The sequence below is a fragment of the Podarcis raffonei genome, chromosome 3 (assembly GCF_027172205.1).
Source record: "Podarcis raffonei isolate rPodRaf1 chromosome 3, rPodRaf1.pri, whole genome shotgun sequence".
Classification (NCBI taxonomy): Eukaryota; Metazoa; Chordata; class Lepidosauria; order Squamata; family Lacertidae; genus Podarcis; species Podarcis raffonei.
The window spans coordinates 122,973,515-122,997,327 of record NC_070604.1 but is presented as its reverse complement, the minus strand read 5'-3'; the positions used below and the strand labels follow the sequence as shown (position 1 = coordinate 122,997,327).

Genomic DNA, 23,813 nt, shown 5'->3' with positions numbered 1-23,813 from the left:
CCTGTTCCCACAGTGTCTGCTATAATAAACAGAAATCTGCCCTTATTCCCTTATGGGGGACACAAGAGCCCTTGTAGAGTCCTTTGCAGGTTCTCCATCGGTCGGGGAAAATAGCAGAGGCCAACCAGAGAATATTGAGAAGCAAAGCAGCTAGTAAGCCTAATCTTTATTAACTGTTGCAACAGGGTGCTCCCCTCACATGCAGGAAAGGAGGAGGTCCCAGAAACAAGGTGTGCCTGCCCTTATATATGTTGAATTCAAGCCAGCAGAGCCAGCGAAGTTCAGAGGAATTTGGCCACCCTCCAGGTGCCCGGCTTGAATCCTTGTTGACCTCCTGTCTGCGACTCCCGGCAAGACCAGGGAGGCCTCCAATCGGCGATTCTTCCCAACGTGAAGAAGAACACACCATTCCTCCCCCTCCCATCGCCAGGGGGGGGGGAAAGAGACAGACAGAAATATATTTACATACTTTTATTCCTGTCTTTCCAGCAGTACAGAGAAAACATGTCTGTACTCTCTCATCCTAACTGCAGAGAGAGAAAAACTCCACCCATGTACTTCCAGTACAGGGTCATGTGCCACTCTGAGAGCCAGCGTGGTGTAGTGGTTAAGAGCAGTGGACTCATAATCTGGTGAACCGGGTTCACGTCTCCGCTCCTCCACCTGCAGCTGCTGGGTGACCTTGGGCCAGTCACACTTCTCTGAAGTCTCTCAGCCCCACTCACCTCACAGAGTGTTTGTTGTGGGGGAGGAAGGGAAAGGAGGTTGTGAGCCGCTTTGAGACTCCTGAAGGGGAGTGAAAGGCGGGATATCAAATCCAAACTCTTCTCTTCTTCTTCTTCTAACATCCGGCGCTCAGTGCACTGAATAGACTGTCCCTGGTTCCCACGGTTCAGTCCCATAACATCAGCTTCCTGTTTACCATTCCAGCCACCTGGAGCTCGCTTCTGCATTGCTCCTTTTTCGTAACAATATAGACATTTTAAATTGCCCGCCCTGGAGTTCAAGACCACCCCCAGAAACATCATACCTACATCACAGAAAAGGCGGTCTACAACAGAAATCTGAGTGCCTTGTTTATCTCCTGTCTGGCAGGTTACCTGTTAATGGCCACTTGATTGGATACCCTGGGGAGCCTGGCCAGTCTTCTGTAGTGACAAATACTTAGTTCCTGAGTCAGGTCACAGGCTCACCCGATTCAAACACAGACATACCCTTAAGACAGGGTTTGTGAAGGAAAAGACAACGGGGAGGCTTTTCCATTTTCCTTCGACCTTGCAGAGAAATGTTTGAGGTCAATTTGGGAGGGACAAAATGGTTTCAGGACATTTTCTGTGGGGTTTCAGACATGTGGTTTATATATGCAGTTATGAATATATATATATAGCCTCACTTTTTTTTATTCCACTGCTCAGATGCCCCTACGGGTAGAAGCTTGCAAGCAGGACCCCAGATTCCCAGCCACTACCTTGTTGTTGTTGTTTAGTCATTTAGTCATGTCCGACTCTTCGTGACCTGGACCAGAGCACGCCAGGCCCTCCTGTCTTCTACTGCCTCCTGCAGTTTGGTCAGACTCATGCTGGTAGCTTTGACAACACTGTCCCACCATCTCGTCCTCTGTCGTCCCCTTCTCCTTGCGCCCTCCATCTTTCCCAACATCAGGGTCTTTTCCAGGGAGTCTTCTCTTCTCATGAGGTGGCCAAAGTACTGGAGCCTCAGCTTCACGCTCTGTCCTTCCAGTGAGCACTCAGGGCTGATTTCTTTCAGAATGGAGAGGTTTGATCTTCTTGCAGTCCATAGGACTCTCTAGAGTCTCCTCCAGCACCATAATTCAAAAGCATCCATTCTTCGGCGATCAGCCTTCTTGATGGTCCAGCTCTCACTTCCATACATCACTACTGGGAAAACCAGAGCTTTAACTATACGGACCTTTGTTGGCAAGGTGATGTCTCTGCTTTATAAGATGCTGTCTACGTTTGTCATTGCTTTTCTCCCAAGAAGCAGGCGTCTTTTAATTTCGTGGCTGCTGTCACCATCTGCAGTGATCATGGAGCCCAAGAAAGTAAAATCTCTCACTGCCTCCATTTCTTCCCCTTCTATTTGCCAGGAGGTGATGGGACCAGTGGCCATGATCTTTGTTTTTTTGATGTTGAGCTTCAGACCATATTTTGCGCTCTCCTCTTTCACCCTCATTAAGAGGTTCTTTAATTCCTCCTCACTTTCTGCCATCAAGGTTGTAGTCACTACCCATGACAATGCAACTTTAATCCAGCCCCATTTCCTAACAATAGCCCTGTGAGGTAGGCCAAGCAGCGGCCTAGGGACAGGCTCCAGGTCAGATGGGAGGTTTGTGGCCAAGCCGGGATCTTGAACCCGGGTTTTTCCACTCTGAAGCAGAGATTACTTTTCCGGGACAGCACCTGCACTTTGGAACTCCCTGCCAATTGATGCTAGGCAGGCTCCATCCCTGTACTTTTTTTGGGGGGGCTGGCTGGAAAGAGGGGTGCAGGTTTTCAAGGTGGGGAGCTTGCAAAACTATGATTCCTGGCACCCCCTAGATTTTGGCCCAGGTTTTATTTTTATTTTTTTAATAATTTTTATTGAATGATTTTATGTTACAAAAAACAATACAACCATACTACCACTAAATATAATTAAGAAATAAAAATTACATACATCAATATTTAGTTTGTTATTTACTATCTTATTTCCTCCCAAACATTCCATACAAAAACACACATATGTGCAGACACCCACACACCCAAAATGATAAGAATGAAAGTAAATATTTTCCCCTCTTTTATCTTCCAAAATCTTTTCTTCAACTTTGACTTCCTGTCAAGTCCCTTTGCGTATATTTTATCTTACAATCGAATGTGCGCAGAACAATAAACCTTTCTATACAAATTTTCCAATGCATTCTGAAGACATAATAAATCCTTACTTGTTGTCCGCCTCCTTTTAGTTCTTTTATCACTCGAATGCTAGCACAGAGTCAAAACTATTATTGTATTTTTGAACATATCTTCTGTAACCATCCCATTTTGGCCCAGGTTTTAAGGCGTGTGATAGGTAAAGGTAAAGGGGCCCCTGACCGTTAGGTCCAGTCGTGGCCGACTCTGGGGATGCGGCGCTCATCTCGCTTTACTGGCCGAGGGAGCCAGCGTACAGCTTCTGGGTCATGTGGCCAGCATGACTAAGCCGCTTCTGGCGAACCAGAGCAGCGCACGGAAATGCCGTTTACCTTCCCGCTGGAGCGGGACCTATTTATCTACTTGCACTTTGACGTGCAGGAGCAGGGACCGAGCAACAGGAGCTCACCCCGTGGCGGGGATTCAAACCGCTGACCTCCTGATTGGCAAGCTCTAGGCTCTGTGGTTTAACCCACAGTGCCACCCATGTCCCAACTTAAGGCATGTGATGCTGGGGCCGAAATGGTTCTCCCCATTTTATGTCCACGACAGCCCTGCAAGGTGGGTGAGGTGCCCCCCGCCCCCCTTACCTGAGACACCCCCACACCCCCCGCTAAGCGAGCGGCTCCCTTTCACTTTCTTTCTAAACAAATTTTTTTTTTTCTTCTTCTTTTTTCTCCTTCTAGTAGCACCTTAAAGACCAACTAAGTTAGTTCTTGGTATAAGCTTTCGTGTGTATCTGAAGAAGTGTGCATGCACACGAAAGCTCATACCAAGAACTAACTTAGTTGGTCTTTAAGGTGCTACTAGAAGGAGAAAAAAATTATTTTGTTTTGTTTTGACTATGGCAGACCAACACGGCTACCTTTCTTTCTAGCCTCTTTCAATTCCCAAGAAGGGGGTGCGAACTTTGCTCTGGTTCAGGAACGCGCCCCCTTACCCCGGGTCCCGTCACCAGCAAAGGAAGCTTTGCCTTCCCCAAATTTCTGCATTGGGTGGGGCTCCCTGCACGGGAGGAGAGGCGTCTCTCCTGATGCCGCCGCCGCCGAGCATGTGCAGAGTGCCTCGCCCATCCCTCGCCTCCCTCCATCTCACCTGGCTAGAGGATGCTTGCCGGGGGAGCTCCTCTGCCTTGCTCCGGTCTCCCTGCCTCCCGGACATAACCCGGTGGGGTTGGATCCTGCGCTCAGTCGATCCCCGACCCTGTCTGCTTCGCAGCGCCCAGGGCCCCGATCTCCGGAAAGAGCCGCGCCCTCCGGGCTGGATCTCTCCTCTGGCCGGCCAAAGTCCGAGGAGTTGACCTGCGGAACGCGCTGCAGGGGGAATTGGAAGCCGGCTTCTCCCAGGCTGGGACCCCCCCGGGATTTGGGGTGCTGGGATCCCCCGGGTGGAAGCCCTCGCCCCTCTCCACGGCCTTGAGCGCGCACGGTTCCCGACAGCTGCGCGCACCGCGGAAAAGGAAAGCGAAAGTCCCGCGGAGGAAGATCCGCCGCAGCTGGTCTCTTTCGCCGCCCCCTAGAGGTCACTCGCCCCATAGATCCATCCTTCCCCTTACTTTGCTGGCTTTGCGCCTTGGATAAATTCTGGTGCCTGGGAGCAGGACCTTGCAGCGCCAGGCAGAGGCCCTGGGCCAGGTAGATAATGTGCGCCCCCCCTTTTTTTACCCTGGGGATAACTGAAGTCTTATAAATAAGTATATAAAGTAAATTTTTTATAATGTATTATAATTTTAAAGCCCTTCCTGGATCACTGCCTTGCTGTGGCGAAGGGGCTTGAATAACTCAGATAAGCTATCAGCTCTGCTGTGCAGGGCCACCCAAGATGGACAGGTCATAGTGGAGAGTTTTGACCAAACATGATCCACCTGGAGCAGGAACTGACAAGCCACTCCAATTAGAACTGGATATGGAACAACTGATTGGTTCAAAATTGGGAAAGGAGTATGACAAGGCTGTATATTGTCTCCCTGCTTATTTAACTTATGTGCAGAATTCATCATGCGAAAGGCTGGGCTGGATGAATCCCAAGCCGGAATTAAGATCGCCAGAAAAAATATCAACAACCTCAGATATGCAGATGACACAACCTTGATGGCAGAAAGTGAGGAGGAATTAAAGAACCTTTTAATCTTGCCACCCCCCCTTGTCCCAACCCCCAAAGAGAACCCTGGGCTCATACATGCCATCAAAAGCCCACATGTTAAAAAAAAGAGGTTCAGTCAGTCTTGTTTTTTTAGAAACAGCCTTACGATCAGACAGTTTTTATTGGTGAATAAATGCATTCTTGTTCATAGTCCCAAGGCAAAGACAAGCCCATCCCTCCCTCTCATCCACCATAGCACCGAAGTGGGTCTGCTCAGCATCTGAGAATTTTGTCGGGGAGACGGATCCTGGCTGCGCAGCTTAGACCAGCTGTGTTCGTGGCTTGGATGCCCTCCATACGACCGGACCCCAAAATGGCACCAGAGAGCCCTCTTAAGTCCCCTACAACTGGGCAAGACTTTAGCTCTCGCCTTCACCTTGCTAGCAGTGGGAAATTAAGAGGTCCCAGGACTCGCGATAGCTGGGGGGCAACACATTTCGCAGGCTCCGAACAGAATCAGGAGAGGGTTGAGGAGTGAGCTCTCTGGCCCCCCTCCAAATGCTTGGAACGAGGGGGAATAATCCGTCACATGAGGGATGAAGGAACAGGGGTGCTGCCTCCTCTTGAGTATGCTAAGGGAGCATCGAGGATCCCTTCGATCCCCGTCACTCAGCTCCAGCCTTAGGAAGAAGCAGAGACACTGTTGTAAACAACCCCAAAAGTGGACAAGGCAGCAGCAGCGTCATACGTGGGGGCATTCCTGGGGTGTTCCCTTCCCCACAGCTCCCAATCGCAGCTACGTGATCCGTCGGGGAAGGAGCCCCTATCAGTGGGTTCCCCCAGTAATTTTGGCAGCCCAAAGCTGATCTGATAGGCAAGGCCCAGAGACCCGCCGTGCCACAGGGCGACGGACTCTCAGGTCACCCACAACTGCGCCCAGTGCCACTGGTGTGAGGGTTGTGAAGTGATTCCCATGCCACTGATTTGAACTCCAGCCTCAAGGGACCCGATCTGGGGCGCCGCCTCCAGCAGAACCCCAAGTGTGATAGAAACAGGGGAGGCCTAAGAAAAAGACGCTCATTTGCTTTTCTTGGGGAGGTTTGGAACAGACCCAGTGGGGAAAAACAACATCGAACTGCCAAGTTAGAGCAGACTTCCATCAGCCTGGGACCCCCTTTCGAGATGTTTGGGGTGACAACTTCCATCTGCCACAGCCCAGATGGTGCTGCTGTCGAAAACACCTTGGAGGCGGCCACCTGGGGGAGGTTAGACTTTGTTGCTGCATCAGAGGGGATTCTGGGAAATAGTGCGGAGGAGAGTTCTGGACTCTGGGCATGTGTACCACTCTGGGCATCCTTTTGGGCGGGGATGAGAGCAAGTAGAAATATTTTGTTTAGCAGAAGGGACGGAAAGAGGGAATTCCTTCCTGGAAAGGGTTGTTGGGAAACCTCACGGCAATGGCCTCCCTTATCACCTTTGGGTGAAGGAAGTTGGGGGAAAGTCCCGGAAGGTGGTGTTAGGGGTCCCCACAAAGCAAGCCCATCCAGTCTGGGAGTCGAGCTGCCCAGAGATGCCTCACAGGCCAATTTCTGAAGGCCTACCAGCCAGCGATAGGAAACCATCAACCAATTGCTTAAAGCAGGCAATGTCAAGCTCACGTTGGAGCTCCAGCTCCCATCATGGCCAGGGACGATGAGAGATGTGGTCAAGCAAAAGCAGAGGGCACCTCCTTGGCAGTTGCTCAAGGAGCCAGGTGGCAGAGCAACGCCTCGAAATTTCACGGCAACGCAGACCCCCAAACCAGTCTCGTGCTCCAGCCGGAGAAGCTAGCCAGCCCACCCAGCAGAGGTCTGGCCAAGCTCTGGAGCAGACAAGGGTGCTGCTTGGCGGTCAGCTGTCTCCGTTGATGGACGCTCCATCCGCGGCCAAGAGGCCCTCCCTATCCGCATCTGCATCCGCCGCCCTCCTCCAGGGCAGCCGTGCCAGCAGGGGCTGGTGTAGGCCGTTGTAGATGGCGGCGCCCAGCAGGAGGATGAAGAACCCCAGGATCTGGAGGGCATGGAAGACCTCCCAGCCCACAGCCAGGCTGACGGCCCAGATGACCACGGTGCGCAGGCTGTCCAGCACCATCCTGGTGGTGGCGCTGATCTCCTTGGTGACGCTGATGCCGGCAAAGTTGAAGAAGGCAATGCTGCTGATGTTGCCCAGCAGCGCCACGGCGATGAGCGGCGCCCGGCCGATTTGGCAGAAGGCGTCCAGGGCGTCCTCCAGGACGCGGCGCGGTCCGCTCCCGAAACTGCCCGCTGGGATGAAGTACATGGGCACCAGCAGGAGGGAGAGGATGAGGAAGCCGAAAAACCCTGAGCAGGGAGGAGAAAGAGGTGCTCAGAAAGGAGGACGTGGACCCTCCCACTGTATGGGCGATCTATCCGGAAAATGAATTGTATTTCGAGGAGTTAGTGATCTGACGCGGTTATCCTTCCTGCCTCTGTTCCTTCCCTGTCTCTTGTTAAGTTCTTTGATGGCTAAGAACAGCCTTTAATATCCTAATCATCCAGCTCCGAGGGCCTTCTGGCGGTTCCCTCATTGCAAGGTTACAGGGAACCAGCCAGAGGGCCTTCTCGGTAGTGGTGCCTGCCCTGTGGAATGCCCTCCCTTCAGATGTCAAGGAAATAAGCAGCTAGCTTATCTTTAAAAGGCATCTGAAGGCAGCCCTGTTTAGGGAAGTTTTTAATATTTAGTGCTGTATTGTTTTTAACACTTGATTGGGAGCCACCCAGAGTGGCTGGGGAAACTCAGCCACATGGGCGGGATATAAATAATAAATTATTATTATCATCATTATTATTATTTAGTTAGGAGGAAGTGATAGTGCTGGGGATCTTCTTTGATGTTGGACATAGTTTTGGGAAAATGAGGCATTGGGAGAGGGTGGCTAATGAATAATCTGCATGTAGCCAGTAATGAATGGCATAGGCAGAACAGTGGTACCTTGGTTCTCAAACGCTTTGGTACTCAAACAACTTGGAACCCAAACACTGCAAATCCGGAAGTACAATCATACCCTGGGCTACAGATGCTTCAGGCTGCATTTTTTCGGGTTATGGAGCTGCCGAAACCTGGAAGTACCAAAACGGGTTACTTCCGGGGGTCACACATGCGCAGAAGTGCTAAATCGCGCTTTGCGCATGTGCAGAAGTGCCGAATTGCAACCCGTGTGTGTGCAAACGCACCGCTGCGGGTTGCGAACGTGCATCCCGCATGGATCACGTCCGCAACCCGAGCATCCACTGTAAGTGTTTTGGTTTGCCAACTTTTTTCAGAAGCTGAATGTGCTCCCATTTGAGTGCCACACTTCCGTTTTGAGTGTTACTCTGAGGTCTGTCTGTTTTTGCAATTTATTTTGCGTATTTGTTTTTGCGGCTTTATTTGTTTTGTTTTTGTTACTGTGTGGAACCCAGTTCAGCTACCGAATAATTGACTGTGTGACTGGTAGTTATTTTTCTCTTTGACATCTGATGGGAGGGCGTTCCACAGGGCGGGTGCCACCACCAAGAAGGCCCTCTGCCTGGTTCCCTGTAACTTGGCTTCTCACAGTAAGGGAACTGCCAGAAGGCCCTCAGCGCTGGACCTCAGTGTCCGGGCAGAATGATGGAGAAGGGAGAGAAGTCCTAGAAATAAAAGACGAAGCCCCCAATCCGCTCCCCCAGTGCCTGCTTGCTTGCTCACCTTCCGTGCCCACAGCCTGCAAGGGGTGGACGTTGTGCTTGTAGACAAATTTCTGTTCCAGCACCATTTGGATGGCGACAATCACTTGGGCCATGATGATCAGAAGGTCCCCTGCAGGAGAGAAAAGGGGAGTCTGGGCAGTCCTGAAAGCCCCCTAACCCTCGCAGACACAGATAAGTATGTGACCTGGTGTGTAGCACTCTTTGCGACTGCCGCTAGGAAAATCAGAGCAAATTATATAGCCAAGGTAGCCCCCAACTGTGGAGGAGATGAATTTATTTGACCCTGGATTCGAAACCCGCGGGACCAGAGATTTGCCGGAAGACTGGAGGAAATTTACAGACTATTTGAAAAGTAATTGTGATGGACAGATTTACACTAGTCAGTCTGCAAGAAGTTTTGTAAAGTGATGATGGAAGTCCAAAAAATATTGTATAAGATGTGAAGTTCTGTTGGTACCCACCAATCTGAGAAGGACAGAATCAGGAGCGGGAGAGAGAAGCAAGGACCCCGAAGAAAAGGAGTGCTGCAGGAGGCCAGCAGAGTCGTCCTCCTGGGGACTCCCCTTTGGCTGTCCCTGCCGTACCTGTGATGACCTCGCTGAGCTTGTGCTCGTGGTCTCCGTTGCTCATCAGGTCTGCCAAGCCGACCACCACCAGTCCCACGATGGTGATCAGGATGCCCAGCCACTGGCTGAGCACCAGCTTCTGTCCAAGGAAGGCCACCGAGAGAAGGCCGGTGAAGATGATCACGGCCCCTCGAAGCATCTGGAAGCTGGAAGCGCTGGTCATGTTCAGAGCTGGAAGCAGGGAAAAGAGGGGCAGAGGAGGAAATAATTCAAGGAGGGAAATTTAGTACCAGACACACACACACGGGAAGAGCATGCTCTGGATTGTTTTGGAGGCTGGATGGCGGCTAACAGATTGAGGTTGAATCCTGACAAGACAGAAGTACTGTTTTGGGGGGACAGGGTGGGCAGGTGTGGGGGACTCCCTGGTCCTGATTTATTATTATTATTAAATAATTTAATAATTAGGTTTGGTAGTTGTTGTTCTCTTTGACATCTGGTGGGAGGGTGCCACCACCAAGAAGGCCCTCTGCCTGGTTCCCTGTAACTTGGGGTAACTGTGCCCCTGAAGGACCAGGTGCACAGCCTGGGAGTCATTTTGGACTCACAGCTGTCCATGGAGGCACAGGTCAATTCTGTGTCCAGGGCAGCTGTCTACCAGCTCCATCTGGTATGCAGGATGAGACCCTCCCTGCCTACAGACTGTCTCGCCAGAGTGGTGCATGCTCTGGTTATCTCCTGCTTGGACTACTGCAATGCGCTCTACGTGGGGCTACCTTTAAAGGTGACCCAGAAACTACAACTAATCCAGAATGTGGCAGCTAGACTGGTGACTGGGAGCAGCTGCCGGGACCATATAACACCAGTCTTGAAAGACCTACACTGGCTCCCAGTACGTTTCTGAGCACAATTCAAAGTGTTGGTGCTGACCTTTAAAGCCCTAAGCGGCCAGTATACCTGAAGGAGTGTCTCCACCTCGGAGGCCAGGGTCCAGCGCTGAGGGCCTTCTGGCGGTTCCCTCGCTGCGAGAAGTGAGGTTACAGGGAACCAGGCAGAGGGCCTTCTTGGTGGTGGTGCCTGCCCTGCGGAATGCCCTCCCACCAGATGCTGACCCCCTAGTTTTTAAATTGCTGCAGCAACATCTGTGTGTCCCACCCCCCTCCAAAAGACCCTTCGTTTTTACTGGGCCTTCTATTAACTTTAAAGATCTGCAGAGCTTATGTTTGCTTAGCAAGGAAAGAACAGCGTCAGGACTGGCTGGTTTTACACTTCCTTACCAAGTAAATACTCCAAATATCAAGAGACGTATTGCAAGCGTTTCTGCTCCTTCTTTCATCGAAAAATATGAGTTTGTGCAAGAGATGTTCCCCCCAGGGCTCTCCACACCCCCAAGTTTTCGCAGAGGAGAAAGCAACCGCCAAGCATCACTTACCCACATACATGAGGCTAGTCCCTGTCATGTCGCACAGGGCTGGAGCCAGGAAAAGGAGAGGGTTGTAGGACTGAGGGGGGTCCATGCTGGGCTCTGGCCTCCTGCGGTCATGGCAGAGCAGGAGGTAGAAGACAGCCAAGCAGGAGAACTCCCCCAGGAACATGCCCACGGCCTAGGAGGCAAGAAAGGGGGTCTGTGAGCTTTCTGGATCATGACCAGTAGCAGATCAGCAACATCATTCCCACAGTCCAGGGGCGTAGGTTCCAATTCTGCAGCTATGTGCTTCTAGGACAGGGCTTAGCAAACTTTTTTAGCAGGGGGCCGGTCCACTGTCCCTCAGACCTTGTGGGGGGCCGGATTATACAGTCAAACCTTGGGTTGAAGTAGCTTCGGGATGAATATTTTCGGGTTGCGCTCCACGGCGACCCAGAAGTAACAGAGTGCGTTACTTCTGGGTTTCGTCATTCGCGCATGCGCAGATGCGCAAAATGATGTCATGCGCATGCGCGGAATCGGCGAAACATGACCCGCACACGCGCAGTCACGTCTTATGTTTACTTCAGGATGCGAACAGGGCTCCGGAACGGATCCCGTTTGTATCCAGAGGTACCACTGTATTTCGGAAGGGAAAAATGAACGAATTCCTATGCCCCACAAATAATGCAGAAACGCATTTTAAATACAAGCACACATTTTACTCATGTAAAAATAGCAGGCAGGTCCCACAAATAACCCAGAGATGCATTTGTAATAAAAGGACACATTCTACTCATGTAAAAAGACGCTGATTCCCGGACCGTCCACGGGCTGGATTGAGAAGGTGATTGGGCCAGATCCGGCCCCTGGGCCTTAGTTTCCCTACCCATGACCAAGAGCAGGGGTCAGCAAGGTTTACCGGCCATGGCAGATCATCCGTGGGCCAGTCTGCTGCAACGTGACGCCGGAAATTGCGTCTGCGCATGTCTGCGGTGCTGGAAATTGCTTCTGCACATGCCCAGATGCCGATAATCGCGCCTGCGCAGAATGGATTTTCAGCATCTGGACATGCGCACGTGGAAGCAGGTAGAGTCCCTCTGGCAGTACCTGGAGGAAGGGATGCTGGAAGTTGTGCTCTTCGCTTGTGGCGTTGCATCCTCGCGCACTCAGCCTGTCTGCCCACCTGAAAAGAAGAGGGGCATTGGTTAGAACCCCCAACATGCACCTCCTTGGGCTTCCATCATCATCATCATCATCATCATTTACTATTTATACCCTGCCCACCTGGCTGAGTTTCCCCAGCCACTTTCGGCAGCTCCCAACAGAATATTAAAAACATGATAAAACATCAAACATTAAAAGCTTCCCTGAACAGGGCTACCTTCAGATGCCTTCTAAAAGTCTGGTACAGTCGTACCTCGGGTTACAGCCGCTTCAGGTTGTGTTTTTTCAGGTTGCGGACAGCAGAAACCCGGAAGTACTGGAACGGGTTACTTCCGGGTTTCGGCGGTCACACATGCACAGAAGCGCTAAATCATGCTTTGCGCATAAGCGCCGAATCACAACCCGCGTCTGTGCAGACGCGGGTTGTGAACGTGCATCCCGCATGGATCATGTTTGCAAACCGAGTGTCCACTGTAGTTGTTTTTCTCTTTGACATCTGGTGGCAGGGCATTCCACAGGGCGGGTGCCACCACCGAGAAGGCCCTCTGCCTGGTTCCCTGTAACTTGGCTTCTTGCAGGGAGGGAACTGCCAGAAGACCCTCGGCGCTGGACCTCAGTGTCCAGGCAGAACGATGGGGGTGGAGACGCTCCTTCAGGTATACTGGGCCGAGGCCCACCCCCCAAAAATGGAATCTGGGGTCTCACACAGATTTCAGTACCTTGAAAACCTCATAATCCTTGCCATAGTATTTTAGAATGCATATTTTTAAATGCTGCCTTTTGAATTTTTTTTTTAGGTCAGTTTGTTCTTACCTTCTTAAAAATCAATTAATTTTAGAGTATCAAGCTGTATACCAGGCAGGTCTGTCCAAAACAGAATACATGGGAGAGTTTCAGCAAGGAAACTGTGCAGACAAGTCCAAAACGTTTGGAGGGCACCAAGTTAGGGAAGGCTGGTTCCTAACAGCAGCAGGGTACCTGGAGGCCTCCCAGGTATGGAACCCAGTGGGACGGGGTCCCAGGGGTCATCTAGTCCAACCCCCTGAAAAGCAGAAATTGCAACTGAAGAATCCCGAGCCGATGGTCGCGTAGGCCATTGCTTTGCCTTTGCCTAAGATGGTTCGGGGATAGAGCAAGTTGGTTTGGTGTTAGAGCAGGTTCAAATCCTGGCCAGGATACCTGAAGGAGCGTCTCCACCCCCATCGTTCTGCCCGGACACTGAGGTCCAGCTCCAAGGGCCTTCTGGCGGTTCCCTCACTGCGAGAAGCCAAGTTACAGGGAACCAGGCAGAGGGCCTTTTCGGTGGTGGCGCCCGCCCTGTGGAACGCCCTCCCAGCAAAATGTCAAAGAGAACAACAACTACCTGACATTCAAAAGACATCTTAAGGCAGCCCTGTTCAGGGAAGTTTTTAACGTGTGACATCTTAGTGTATTTTTGGTCTCTGTGGAAGCCGCCCAGAGTAGCTGGGGAAACCCAGCCAGATGGGCGGGTACAAATCTATTATTATTATTATTATTATTATTATTATTATTATTATTATTATTATTTCCAAATAGGGCTGGGAGAAGCAAATGCCTGAGAAACCCGGGGAACCACTGCCTCTCAGTGCAGGCAGAATTGAGCTAGCTGGAGCAACGGTCTGACTCAGTATGAAGCACATTTCTGTGTCCTGGAAAGGAATTGTTTCTGTGCCGGCTCCTCGTTCCGTGCCTGGACTTGCCCCCGAGCCGAGGAGCAAAGGCAGGGGCATCTGTCGGCTGACGTCACGCCAGGCGCCTGCCAGGTTCCTGGAACCGGAGACCTGGATATAACAAAGAGGGCAGAGTCTGCCGCAGATCAGATGTCTGCCCTGCCAATCATCTCTGCCAGAAATGCAAGGCAAGAAGATCCTCCGCGTTGCAAGGCTGCTGGAGACGTCTCTCAGGGAAAGCGCACAGCAGTTCCTAAGCTGTAAGAACATGGCTCACGGATGCTGAATTCGAGATTGCACGGGGTTGGGATGGATGACCCCTGGGTCCCTTCCAACAGTTCTATGATTCTGCGTTCTTCCTCTATGGAGCCAATGCCATCCCAAACAACTGCTGGGTAACTAGCTTGCTGAGGGCTGATTTGGGGAGGGTGCAGGGCTGGATTTAGGTTGGATGAGGCCCTCAGCTACTGAAGGTAATGGGGCTCTTTATATGTCCAGCTGTCCTTTGCCAACAACAAATGGTCGCTGTTTTTTTGTGTTGAATACAGTGGTACCTCTAGTTATAGACAGGATCCGTTCCGGAGGTCTGGCGGTATCCCTAAGTTTCTGCAACTGAAGGTGCCGCTTCCGCGCACGTGCGTGGCACGGAAAAACGCTTCTGCGCATGCGTGAGTGGCAAAACTCGGAAATATACTTCCGGGTTTGCCGCTTTTGCAACCCGAAGTTTACATTACCCGAGGATCTACTGCAGGGGTAGGCAACCTAAGGCCCATGGGCGATAATAATAATAATAATAATAATAATAATAATAAATTTTTATTTATACCCCGCCCTTCCCGGTTCAAAAACCAGGCTCAGGGCGGCTAACAACAAATCTAAAACACTTTAAACCACTTAATTCTAAAAGCAGTATAAAATACGGTACAAAAACATGAATAACAATAAAAATCAAAAATCAATTAGATAATCCCCAGGGCTAGCTGGTTGAATTGGTCCTACTTGGGCCAGCGAGGAGGCCAGGGGAGAATTAGCTGTGGGGTCTCAGAGCGTGTGATCTTCATAAAAGGGGAGGGGAAGGGAAGAGAAGGGGAATAGAAAGATCAGGCTAATTCAAATTAAAGGCCAGGCGGAATAGCTCTGTCTTACAGGCCCGACGGAAGGAGGTTAAATCCTGAGGTTAAATCCACAAAGCGGCCCACAGGAGTCGTTTAACCGGCCCCTGAACCGCCCCCAAACTGAGCTGCCTGCTCAACGAGTCCCTGCGCGCTGCGCTAAACCAGCGCAGTGCAGCACCTAAAATCCTGTCTGCGCAGATGCTGGAAATCGCAGGCGCGGGCACCCATGTGCGTGCGCAATCCAGCTCACGGACCTTGCCAACCCCTGGTGTACTGTATATGCTATACGGTAATTTATGGACCTAACAGGTCCACACACAACACAAAACACTGTTGCTGTATGTAGGTTTTATTTCATTTGCTTTTTATCTTATATTTTGGAATATGAGATACTTTCTTGGGCTCCATGGTCACTGCAGATGGTGACAGCAGCCACGAAATTAAAAGACGCCTGCTTCTTGGGTGAAAAGCAATGACAAACCTAGACAGCATCTTAAAAAGTAGAGCCATCACCTTGCCAACAAAGGTCCGTATAGTTAAAGCTATGGTTTTCCCCGTAGTGATGTATGGAAGTGAGAGCTGGACCATCAAGAAGGCTGATCGCCGAAGAATGGATGCTTTTGAATTCTGGTGCTGGAGGAGACTCTTGAGAGTCCCATGGACTGCAAGAAGATCAAACCTCTCCATTCTGAAGGAAATCAGCCCTGAGTGCTCACTGGAAGGACAGATCCTGAAGCTGAGGCTCCAATACTTTGGCCACCTCATGAGAAGAGAAGACTCCCTGGAAAAGACCCTGATGTTGGGAAAGATGGAGGGCAGAAGGAGAAGGGGACGACAGCATCTTAAAAAGCAGAGACATCACCTTGCCAACAAAGGTCCGTATAGTTAAAGCTATGGTTTCCCCCGTAGTGATGTATGGAAGTGAGAGCTGGACCATCAAGAAGGCTGGTCGCTGAAGGATAGATGCTTTTGAATTCTGGTGCTGGAGGAGACTCTGGAGAGTCCCATGGACTGCAAGAAGATCAAGCCTATCCATTCTTAAGGAAATCAGCCCTGAGTGCTCACTGGAAGGACAGATCCTGAACCTGAGGCTCCAAGACTTTGGCCACCTCATGAGAAGAGAAGACTCCCTGGAAAAGACCCTGATGTTGGGAAAGATGGAGGGCCCAAGGAGAAGGGGACGACAGAGGACGAGATGGTGGGACAGTGTTCTCGAAGCTACCAGCATGAGATTGACCAAACTGTGGGAGGCAGTGGAAGACAGGAGTGCCTGGCGTGCTCTGGTCCATGGGTCACGAAGAGTCGAATATGACTAAACAACTAAACAACAACAAATTTTGCAAATGTACATCCAGTTCCCCCCTTTAATTATTTTTTGGGTCCCCAAGAGAGCGGGGCCCTAAGCTAGAGCTTGTTTAGCTTATACATAAATCCGGCACTGGGACTATGGGGCTTCATTCCTCCTGCCTCCCATGGTGTCTGGACTTTGCCTCTCCACCCCTAGTCCTTGTGAACACAGAGACGGCGTTCGTACGGCTGCAGGGGTTTCGAAACCTGTGGCGTTCTGGGTTTCTTGCCCCTCCCTCCAGACCAAAGCAATGAGTAAGCTTTGTGTCCCTGGGGGCTGCTTCTTGCAAAATCAGGAGCTGAGTAAGCGAGCGAAAGATGCACCGTCAGGAAAGGTCCACATTCTGCTGGCTTAGCTAAAAAGACAATGACGCTGCTGCTGCTGCTGCTCAGATGGCTGCCTTTAGATTTCATACAGCAGAGCGTAGTTAAACTGTGGAACTCCCTGCCACAGGAGGCAGTGAGGACCATCAACTTGGATGGCTTCAAAAGCAGATTGGACAAATTCACAAATTCTCCCTCTCTCCTAGCACATTGAGTGAAGCTGAAAGTCAAGGAACATTTTATCATATGTGGTGGGAATGTAAGAAAGTAAAGAACTTCTGGGAAATGATATATAACGAGATGAAAAAGATGTTGAAATATACATTCTTAAAAAAACCAGAAACATTTTTACTTGGTATTATAGGCCAAGACGTTAATAGACTGTTCTTATATGCAACAACAGCGGCAAGAGTATTGTTAGCCCAGAAATGGAAGCAAGAAGAAATTCTGACGATAGAAGAATGGCAGACAAAATTAATGGACTACACAGAATTGGACAAAATGACAGGAAGGATTCGAAACCTGCGGGACCAGAGATTTACAGGAGATTGGAAGAAGTATATGAATTATTTGAAGAGCAACTGTAATCAATAAATTACGCTAGTAGAACTATAAGAAGTTTTGTAAGGAGAAATATACGAAGCATTACAAAGTAGAAAAAGATAGAGATATTGGTTATGAGTTTGAAATGTAATTGGGAAGATAAGAAATGCATACTAAGAGATTAGATTGGAAAATTTTCAGACAGGACCGATGGAAGTCAAAAAAATTGAATAAGATGTAAAAGTATGTTTAATTGCTGTTGAAAATGATATGTTAAAAAACTAATAAAATTTTATATCTATCATCTATCTATCTATCTATCTATCTATCTATATAAAAGAAGAAGCTGAAAGTCGGAAGATTCGTGGCAGCGAAGAGAAAGGGCTTCTTAACATTGTTTACCTATGGAACTCATTGCCACAGGAGGTAGTGAGGAGAACCAACCTCAATCAGGAAAATTCATGGAGGAGTGGCTCCTAGCCAGGATGGCACTCAGAGGCAGCGATGCTTCTGAATCCCAGGGGCTGGAAAACCCAGGAGGGAGAGGGCTCTTGAGTTCGAATCCTGATTGCGGCCTTCCCTTTGCGACATCTGATTGGCCACTTTGAGAACCGGAAGAGGCTACTGGATCAAGCCAAGGGGCCTGTGGGGAACCGGCAAGCAGGATTCAAGCATGAGAGCAATTCTGCGTTCCTAGAGGGTTTCCGCAACTGGTAAAAAGTGGAAGCGAGAGGTTCCAGGTGGCTCTTCACAGGTTCACCTGGCTGGCCACTGTGGGCTGGGCTGGATGATCCTAGGACCTCGTACCTACGGGACCGCCTCTTCTGGTATGTCCCATGGAGGACCTTACGCTCTGCAAACAAAAACATCTTGGAGATCCCAGGCCACAGGGAGGTTAGGCTGGTCTCAACCAGAGCCAGGGCCTTTTTGGCTGTGGCCCCGATCTGATGGAACGCTCTTTCCCAAGAGACTAGGGCCCTGCGGGACTTGACATCTTTCCGCAGGGCCTGCAAGACAGAGCTGTTCCACCAGGCCTTTGGCCAAGGCAGTCTGACCCCCTCCTTTGGCAATCCTCACAGAACTCTAGCCCAATGGTTGCCATTAATTTGATTTTGAATTGATTTTAGAATGAACTGATTTTAGAATGCTGTGTTACTTTTATTGTTGTTAGCCCGGCTTCGGCTGGGGAGGGCGGGATATAAATAAAATATTATTATTATTATTATTATTATTATTATTATCCTTGGGGGTCGCTTCCAACTCTACAATTTTGTGATTCTGTGACAAGATGCGTCAGCGCAATGATGCCTCAGGCTCTTCTTATATTCTTAGAAGTTAAGTCAACCATGTGAAACGGACAATGGAGCCCTTTTCAAACAAAGCACCAACTTGGACAGCTTTCAAAGGGGACCGGGCAAATTCATGGAGGAGAGGGCAGCAATTGGCGGCTGCCAGTCAGGATGGCTCTGCTCTGCCCTCCGCAGTCAGACGCAGCATCGCTTCTGAACGCCAGTCGCTAGAAACCACAGGAGGGGGGTCTTGTGTTCAAATCCTGCTAGCGGGTTTCCTATGGCAGGCTGAGTGGCTGGGGGGACCCAGCCAGATGGGTGGGGTATAAATAATAAATTATTATTATTATTAATACAGTGGTACCGCGGGTCAAGTACTTAATTTGTTCTGGAGGTCCGTTCTTAACCTGAAGCACCACTTTAGCTAATGGGGCTCCTGCTGCCGCCGCACCACCGGAGCACGATTTCTGTTCTCATCCTGAAGCAAAGTTCTTAACCTGAAGCACTATTTCTGGGTCTGCGGAGTCTGTAACCTGAAGCGTATGTAACCTAAAGCGTAGAGGAGGGCAACCAAAATGGTCAAAGGCCTGGAAACGATGCCTTATGAGGAACGGCTAAGGGAGCTGGGCATGTTTAGCCTGGAGAAGAGGAGGTTAAGGAGTGATGTGATAGCCATGTTCAAATATAGAAAAGGATGTCACATAGAGGAGGGAGAAAGGTTGTTTTCTGCTGCTCCAGAGAAGCGGACACGTAGCAATGGATCCAAACTGCAAGAAAGAAGATTCCACCTAAACATTAGGAAGAACTTCCTGACAGTAAGAGCTGTTTGACAGTGGAATTTGCTGCCAAGGAGTGTGGTGGAGTCTCCTTCTTTGGAGGTCTTTAAGCAGAGGCTTGACAACCATATGTCAGGAGTGCTCTGATGGTGCTTCCTGCTTGGCAGGGGGTTGGACTCGATGGCCCTTGTGGTCTCTTCCAACTCTAGGATTCTATGATTCTATGTAACCCGAGGTACCACTGTAATAATAAAATGGAAATTCAAAAAAAACAAAAAAAACTGCAACAAGACCCCCCCCCGACCTCTTCCTTCCCCAATCCCCTTGCCCCAGCATCCCCCGACTTGGAAGGGACCCCCAGAGGCCATCTGGAACACCCCACGAGGAGGAGAAGGCAGTGGAGGGGGGAACCGGACTTACTTGGCCGAGAGGGTATTGATGGAGCCGGTGACCAGCATCAGCCCGGCCAGGAAGAGCTGGTACTTGGTCCAGGCCATCCTCGCTCCGCAGCAGAGATTTGTTCCAGAAATAAAATGAAATAAAGCGCCCCGGATCCGCTTTGCAGCTCCGGCACCAAAGCAGCTGCTTCGCTCAGCCACAGCCCGGGCGCGTTTCCTCCTAGGCAGGTCACATGACCGCAGCCAGTCAGCTGACGGGGGGCTGGGGGAGGGAGGGGGGAGGCTCCCAAATCTGGGGAACGCCCCCTGGTGCCAATCACCGTGCAAAAGGGAGGGGGGGTCAGTCCTCCAAGCTCCCCCCCTGCACACACTTGCAAACTCTGATTTTTGCTTTTTGCAATTGCTATTTTTGCAGGATGCAAACGGGGTTTATCTTCCTGCTATTCTATTAATGCAGCAAAAAAAAAATCTCGCTTTAAATGAATATTTTTACTCGGGTCCCGGAGGTGCCGAGAGCGGGGCGCTATGTCCTGTTAACGTTATCGCAGGATGAGTGCTTTTAGTTAATAATGGACTTCGTTTATCTCCTGATGTATTTTAAATGTAGCAATGTGTACTTTTCTAGAATGGTAAGCTTTGGTTGCAGGTTACTTTTAGAAGACATCTGAAGGCAGCCCTGTTTAGGGAAATTTTTAATGTTTGATGTTTTATCGCATTATTATTATTATTAATATTATTGGAGTCTGTGTTGTTTGGTCCGAGTGATGCTTTGAGCTCCAAGCATCCAATGAAACAGGCAGACAGTGGTCAGGACTTCACTGACCAGTGGGCAGTGCTGTAGCTATGGGTGGGGGTGCAGATAGCCTGGTTTTTCGCCCCATGTGATGCCTCCAGAGGTAGCTAATGCCACAGAAGACAGAATTGGGATTCAAAATAATAATAATAATTGTTGTTGTTGTTTAGTCGTTTAGTCGTGTCCGACTCTTTGTGACCCCCTGGACCAGCTTAGTCATGCTGGCCACATGACCCGGGAAAACTGTCTGCGGACAAACGCCAGCTCCCTCGGCCAGTAAAGCAAGATGAGCGTCGCAACCCCAGAGTCGGCCGCGACTGGACTTAACTGTCAGGGGTCCTTTACCTTTATTCTAGGCTGTATCAACAGAAGTATAGTATCGAGATCAATTGAAGTAAGGAAGACAAACCTAGACAGCATCTTAAAAAGCAGAGACATCACCTTGCCAACCAAGGTCTGTATAGTTTAAGCTCTGGTTTTCCCAGTAGTGATGTATGGAAGTGAGAGCTGGACCATAAAGAAGGCTGATCGCCGAAGAATTGATGCTTTTGAATTCTGGTGCTGGAGGAGACTCTTGAGAGTCCCATGGACTGCAAGAAGATCAAACCTCTCCATTCTGAAGGAAATCAGCCCTGAGTGCTCACTGGAAGGACAGATCCTGAAGCTGAGGCTCCAAGACTTTGGCCACCTCATGAGAAGAGAAGACTCCCTGGAAAAGACTCTGATGCTGGGAAAGATGGAGGGCACAAGGAGAAGGGGACGACAGAGGACGAGATGTTAGGACAGTGTTCTCGAAGCTACCAGCATGAGTTTGACCAAACTGCGGGAGGCAGTGGAAGACAGGAGGGCCTGGTGTGCTCTGGTCCAGGGGGTCACGAAGAGGCGGACACGACTAAACGACTAAACAACAACAACATTCTGCCTTGGTCAGACCACACCTGGAGTCCAGTTCTGGGCACCACAAGTCAAGAAGGTGTGCAGAGGAGGGCGACCAAGAGGATCCAGGGTCTGGAAACTAAGCCTTATGAGGAATGGTTGAAGGAGTTGGGTATGTTTAGGCTGGAAAAGAAGAGACTGAGAGGAGATATAAGAGCCGTATTCAAGTATCTCAAGGGCTGTCACATGGAGGATGGAGCAAGCTTGTTTTCTCCTGCTCTGGTGATGAGCACCTGAACCAATTGATTCAAGTTACAAGAAAGGAGATTTGATTAAACATTAAGAACTTTCTGACGGTAAGAGCTGTTTGATAGCAGAACAGACTTCCTCTGGAGATAGTGGACTCTCCTTTGCTGGAGGTTTTCAAGCCCTATGTGAGGCAATCGCATGATAAGCTCTAAGTGAAACAATCGGGGAACCACCGCTAGAGAAGTAATCAAGGAATAAGGCATCAGGGTTGTGTGTGTGGAATGAACTCAAGACAGACTATAATATCACTTGATAGATAAAGTGGCACGACTTGGGGGAAGATAAGACTATCAGAAAGAACAAGCAAAAGGATATCTTCATGCAGCGCAGAGTTGAAACTGTGGAACTCCCTGCCACAGGAGGCAGTGAGGACCACCAACTTGGATGGCTTTAAAAGAGGATTAGACAAATTCATGGAGAAGGAGAGGGCTATGTCGGTTTGCATTTCTTAGTGCAGAAAATATTGATCTGATCTGTAGAGACCTTCCTATTCTAATTGATTCAATTAGCTTTGAGATCAAGGGAGGAGAGAGACAAAATACTAGGCCTACACTTCAAAAACTCAATTGTGATACAAGAGAAAAGGGTGGAAATTTATCGAGATATTCCTAAACAGTTATTGGACTTGAGAGCCACCTACTCAGATTTGGCTAAGTTGCTGAGACTCAACACAATTCCTTATAGGTGGGAGTTCCCACAAGGGCTATCATTCACTTACAAACAGAAGAAGGTTAAAATAAGATCACCAGAGGACTTACAAAAGTTCCAGCACGATCACGGAGAAGACCTCCAAAAAGAAGCAGCAGCTAATTGGCCTATACCCAACCCAGGTGGAGTAATACCTGCACCTTCGGAACCAGAGGAGAAAGAAGATACACCGCTCTAGGTGTAGCAGAATAGTTCAGGATGTCTCTGCGGCTACTCAGTTGGAATATAAATGGCGGAAATTCCCCGGAGAAAAGAAGGAAGTTATTTTACATATTGAAGAAAGAACAATTGGACATTATTTGCCTACAAGAAACCCATGTGACCAGGCTCCACAGGAAGGTTTTGGTAAATAAAAGATTAGGCCAAGAATTTATTTCGTCTGACAAAGTAAAGAAAAGAGGAGTGGTGATCTATGCTAAGGAGAGCCTGATACCTAAATTTCTATTTAAGGATGAACAAGGAAGAATTTTGGCAATTGAAATTCAAACCCAAGGAGAAAAAATATTGATATTAGGAATTTATGCCCCAAATGACGGGAAATCAGAATTTTTCAAGAAGCTGCATGAGACGTTGCTGGACTATCTGGACTATGCTAACATCATAATGATGGGAGATATGAATGGAGTGGTGTCTACACATATGGATAAGTCTTACAACCAAAACTTAACATCTGATGGCAGACTGCCCAAAACTTTTTTCGAACTGACTGACAATCTGGATTTGATCGACATATGGAGGACAAAGAACCCCCTAGGTAAAGAAGGAACTTTTTTCTCTGAGGCCCACCTGTCTTGGTCAAGGATCGACCAAATCTGGACCTCCAGGGGGCTGGCACCCAAGACTAAAAAGGTGGAAATCTGCCCAAAAACATGCTCCGACCACAACGCCTTGAAAATAGAACTTAGATTAACTCAACCCGGTTCCTTCAGATGGAGAATGAATGACACACTACTAAGAGATCAAGAGATTGTGAAAAAGGCCCAAAAAACATTAAAGGACTATTTTGAGATAAATCTGAATACTACAGTTGAAAAAAGAACGATCTGGGACGCAAGTAAAGCTGTTATGAGAGGGTTTCTGATACAACAGAATTCAATTAAGAAAAAACTCTGGAACGGAAAGAAACATTAAGAACTTTCTGACGGTAAGAGCTGTTTGATAGCAGAACAGACTTCCTCTGGAGATAGTGGACTCTCCTTTGCTGGAGGTTTTCAAGCCCTATGTGAGGCAATCGCATGATAAGCTCTAAGTGAAACAATCGGGGAACCACCGCTAGAGAAGTAATCAAGGAATAAGGCATCAGGGTTGTGTGTGTGGAATGAACTCAAGACAGACTATAATATCACTTGATAGATAAAGTGGCACGACTTGGGGGAAGATAAGACTATCAGAAAGAACAAGCAAAAGGATATCTTCATGCAGCGCAGAGTTGAAACTGTGGAACTCCCTGCCACAGGAGGCAGTGAGGACCACCAACTTGGATGGCTTTAAAAGAGGATTAGACAAATTCATGGAGAAGGAGAGGGCTATGTCGGTTTGCATTTCTTAGTGCAGAAAATATTGATCTGATCTGTAGAGACCTTCCTATTCTAATTGATTCAAGCGGGTTCTGGAAGCTTCTCTTTGTGAAAGAAACAAGCAGAAGGTTCCTGATGTTTGGGTTATTCCTTCCGAGAAGATGAGTACAGCTGGATTAAACTGGTCCTGTTATCTCTTCTGTCAAGGTTATGCTGACTATAAAAGCAGAGCCAGAAGGAGCCAGGGTTTCACTTTCTCTATCT

The 23,813-nt window shown here is 49.2% G+C and overlaps 1 protein-coding gene across 1 annotated transcript; it reads right to left on the bottom strand.

Annotated features, from left to right (window-relative positions):
* Window positions 1-5,344: 5,344 nt before the first annotated feature.
* On the bottom strand, window positions 5,345-19,591 carry SLC35F6 (solute carrier family 35 member F6). Its single transcript, XM_053383850.1, has 6 exons — window positions 19,369-19,591; window positions 11,807-11,882; window positions 10,724-10,895; window positions 9,310-9,522; window positions 8,724-8,834; window positions 5,345-7,354 (listed from the first exon to the last, which is right to left on the bottom strand). The coding sequence occupies exons 1-6, from the start codon at window positions 19,443-19,445 to the stop codon at window positions 6,885-6,887; spliced, it is 1,119 nt and encodes a 372-aa protein (XP_053239825.1). The 5' UTR covers window positions 19,446-19,591; the 3' UTR covers window positions 5,345-6,884.
* Between the last annotated feature and the right edge of the window lie 4,222 nt (window positions 19,592-23,813).

Excerpts from the sequence above, each read along its gene's own strand:
- SLC35F6 (XM_053383850.1), bottom strand. The coding sequence starts at position 19,445 with ATGGCCTGGACCAAGTACCAGCTCTTCCTGGCCGGGCTGATGCTGGTC. Across the intron at positions 11,883-19,368 it reads ATCAATACCCTCTCGGCCAA|GTGGGCAGACAGGCTGAGTG; the intron begins GTAAGTCCGGTT and ends TCTTCTTTTCAG. Across the intron at positions 9,523-10,723 it reads GACTAGCCTCATGTATGTGG|CTCTGAACATGACCAGCGCT; the intron begins GTAAGTGATGCT and ends CCCTGCTTCCAG.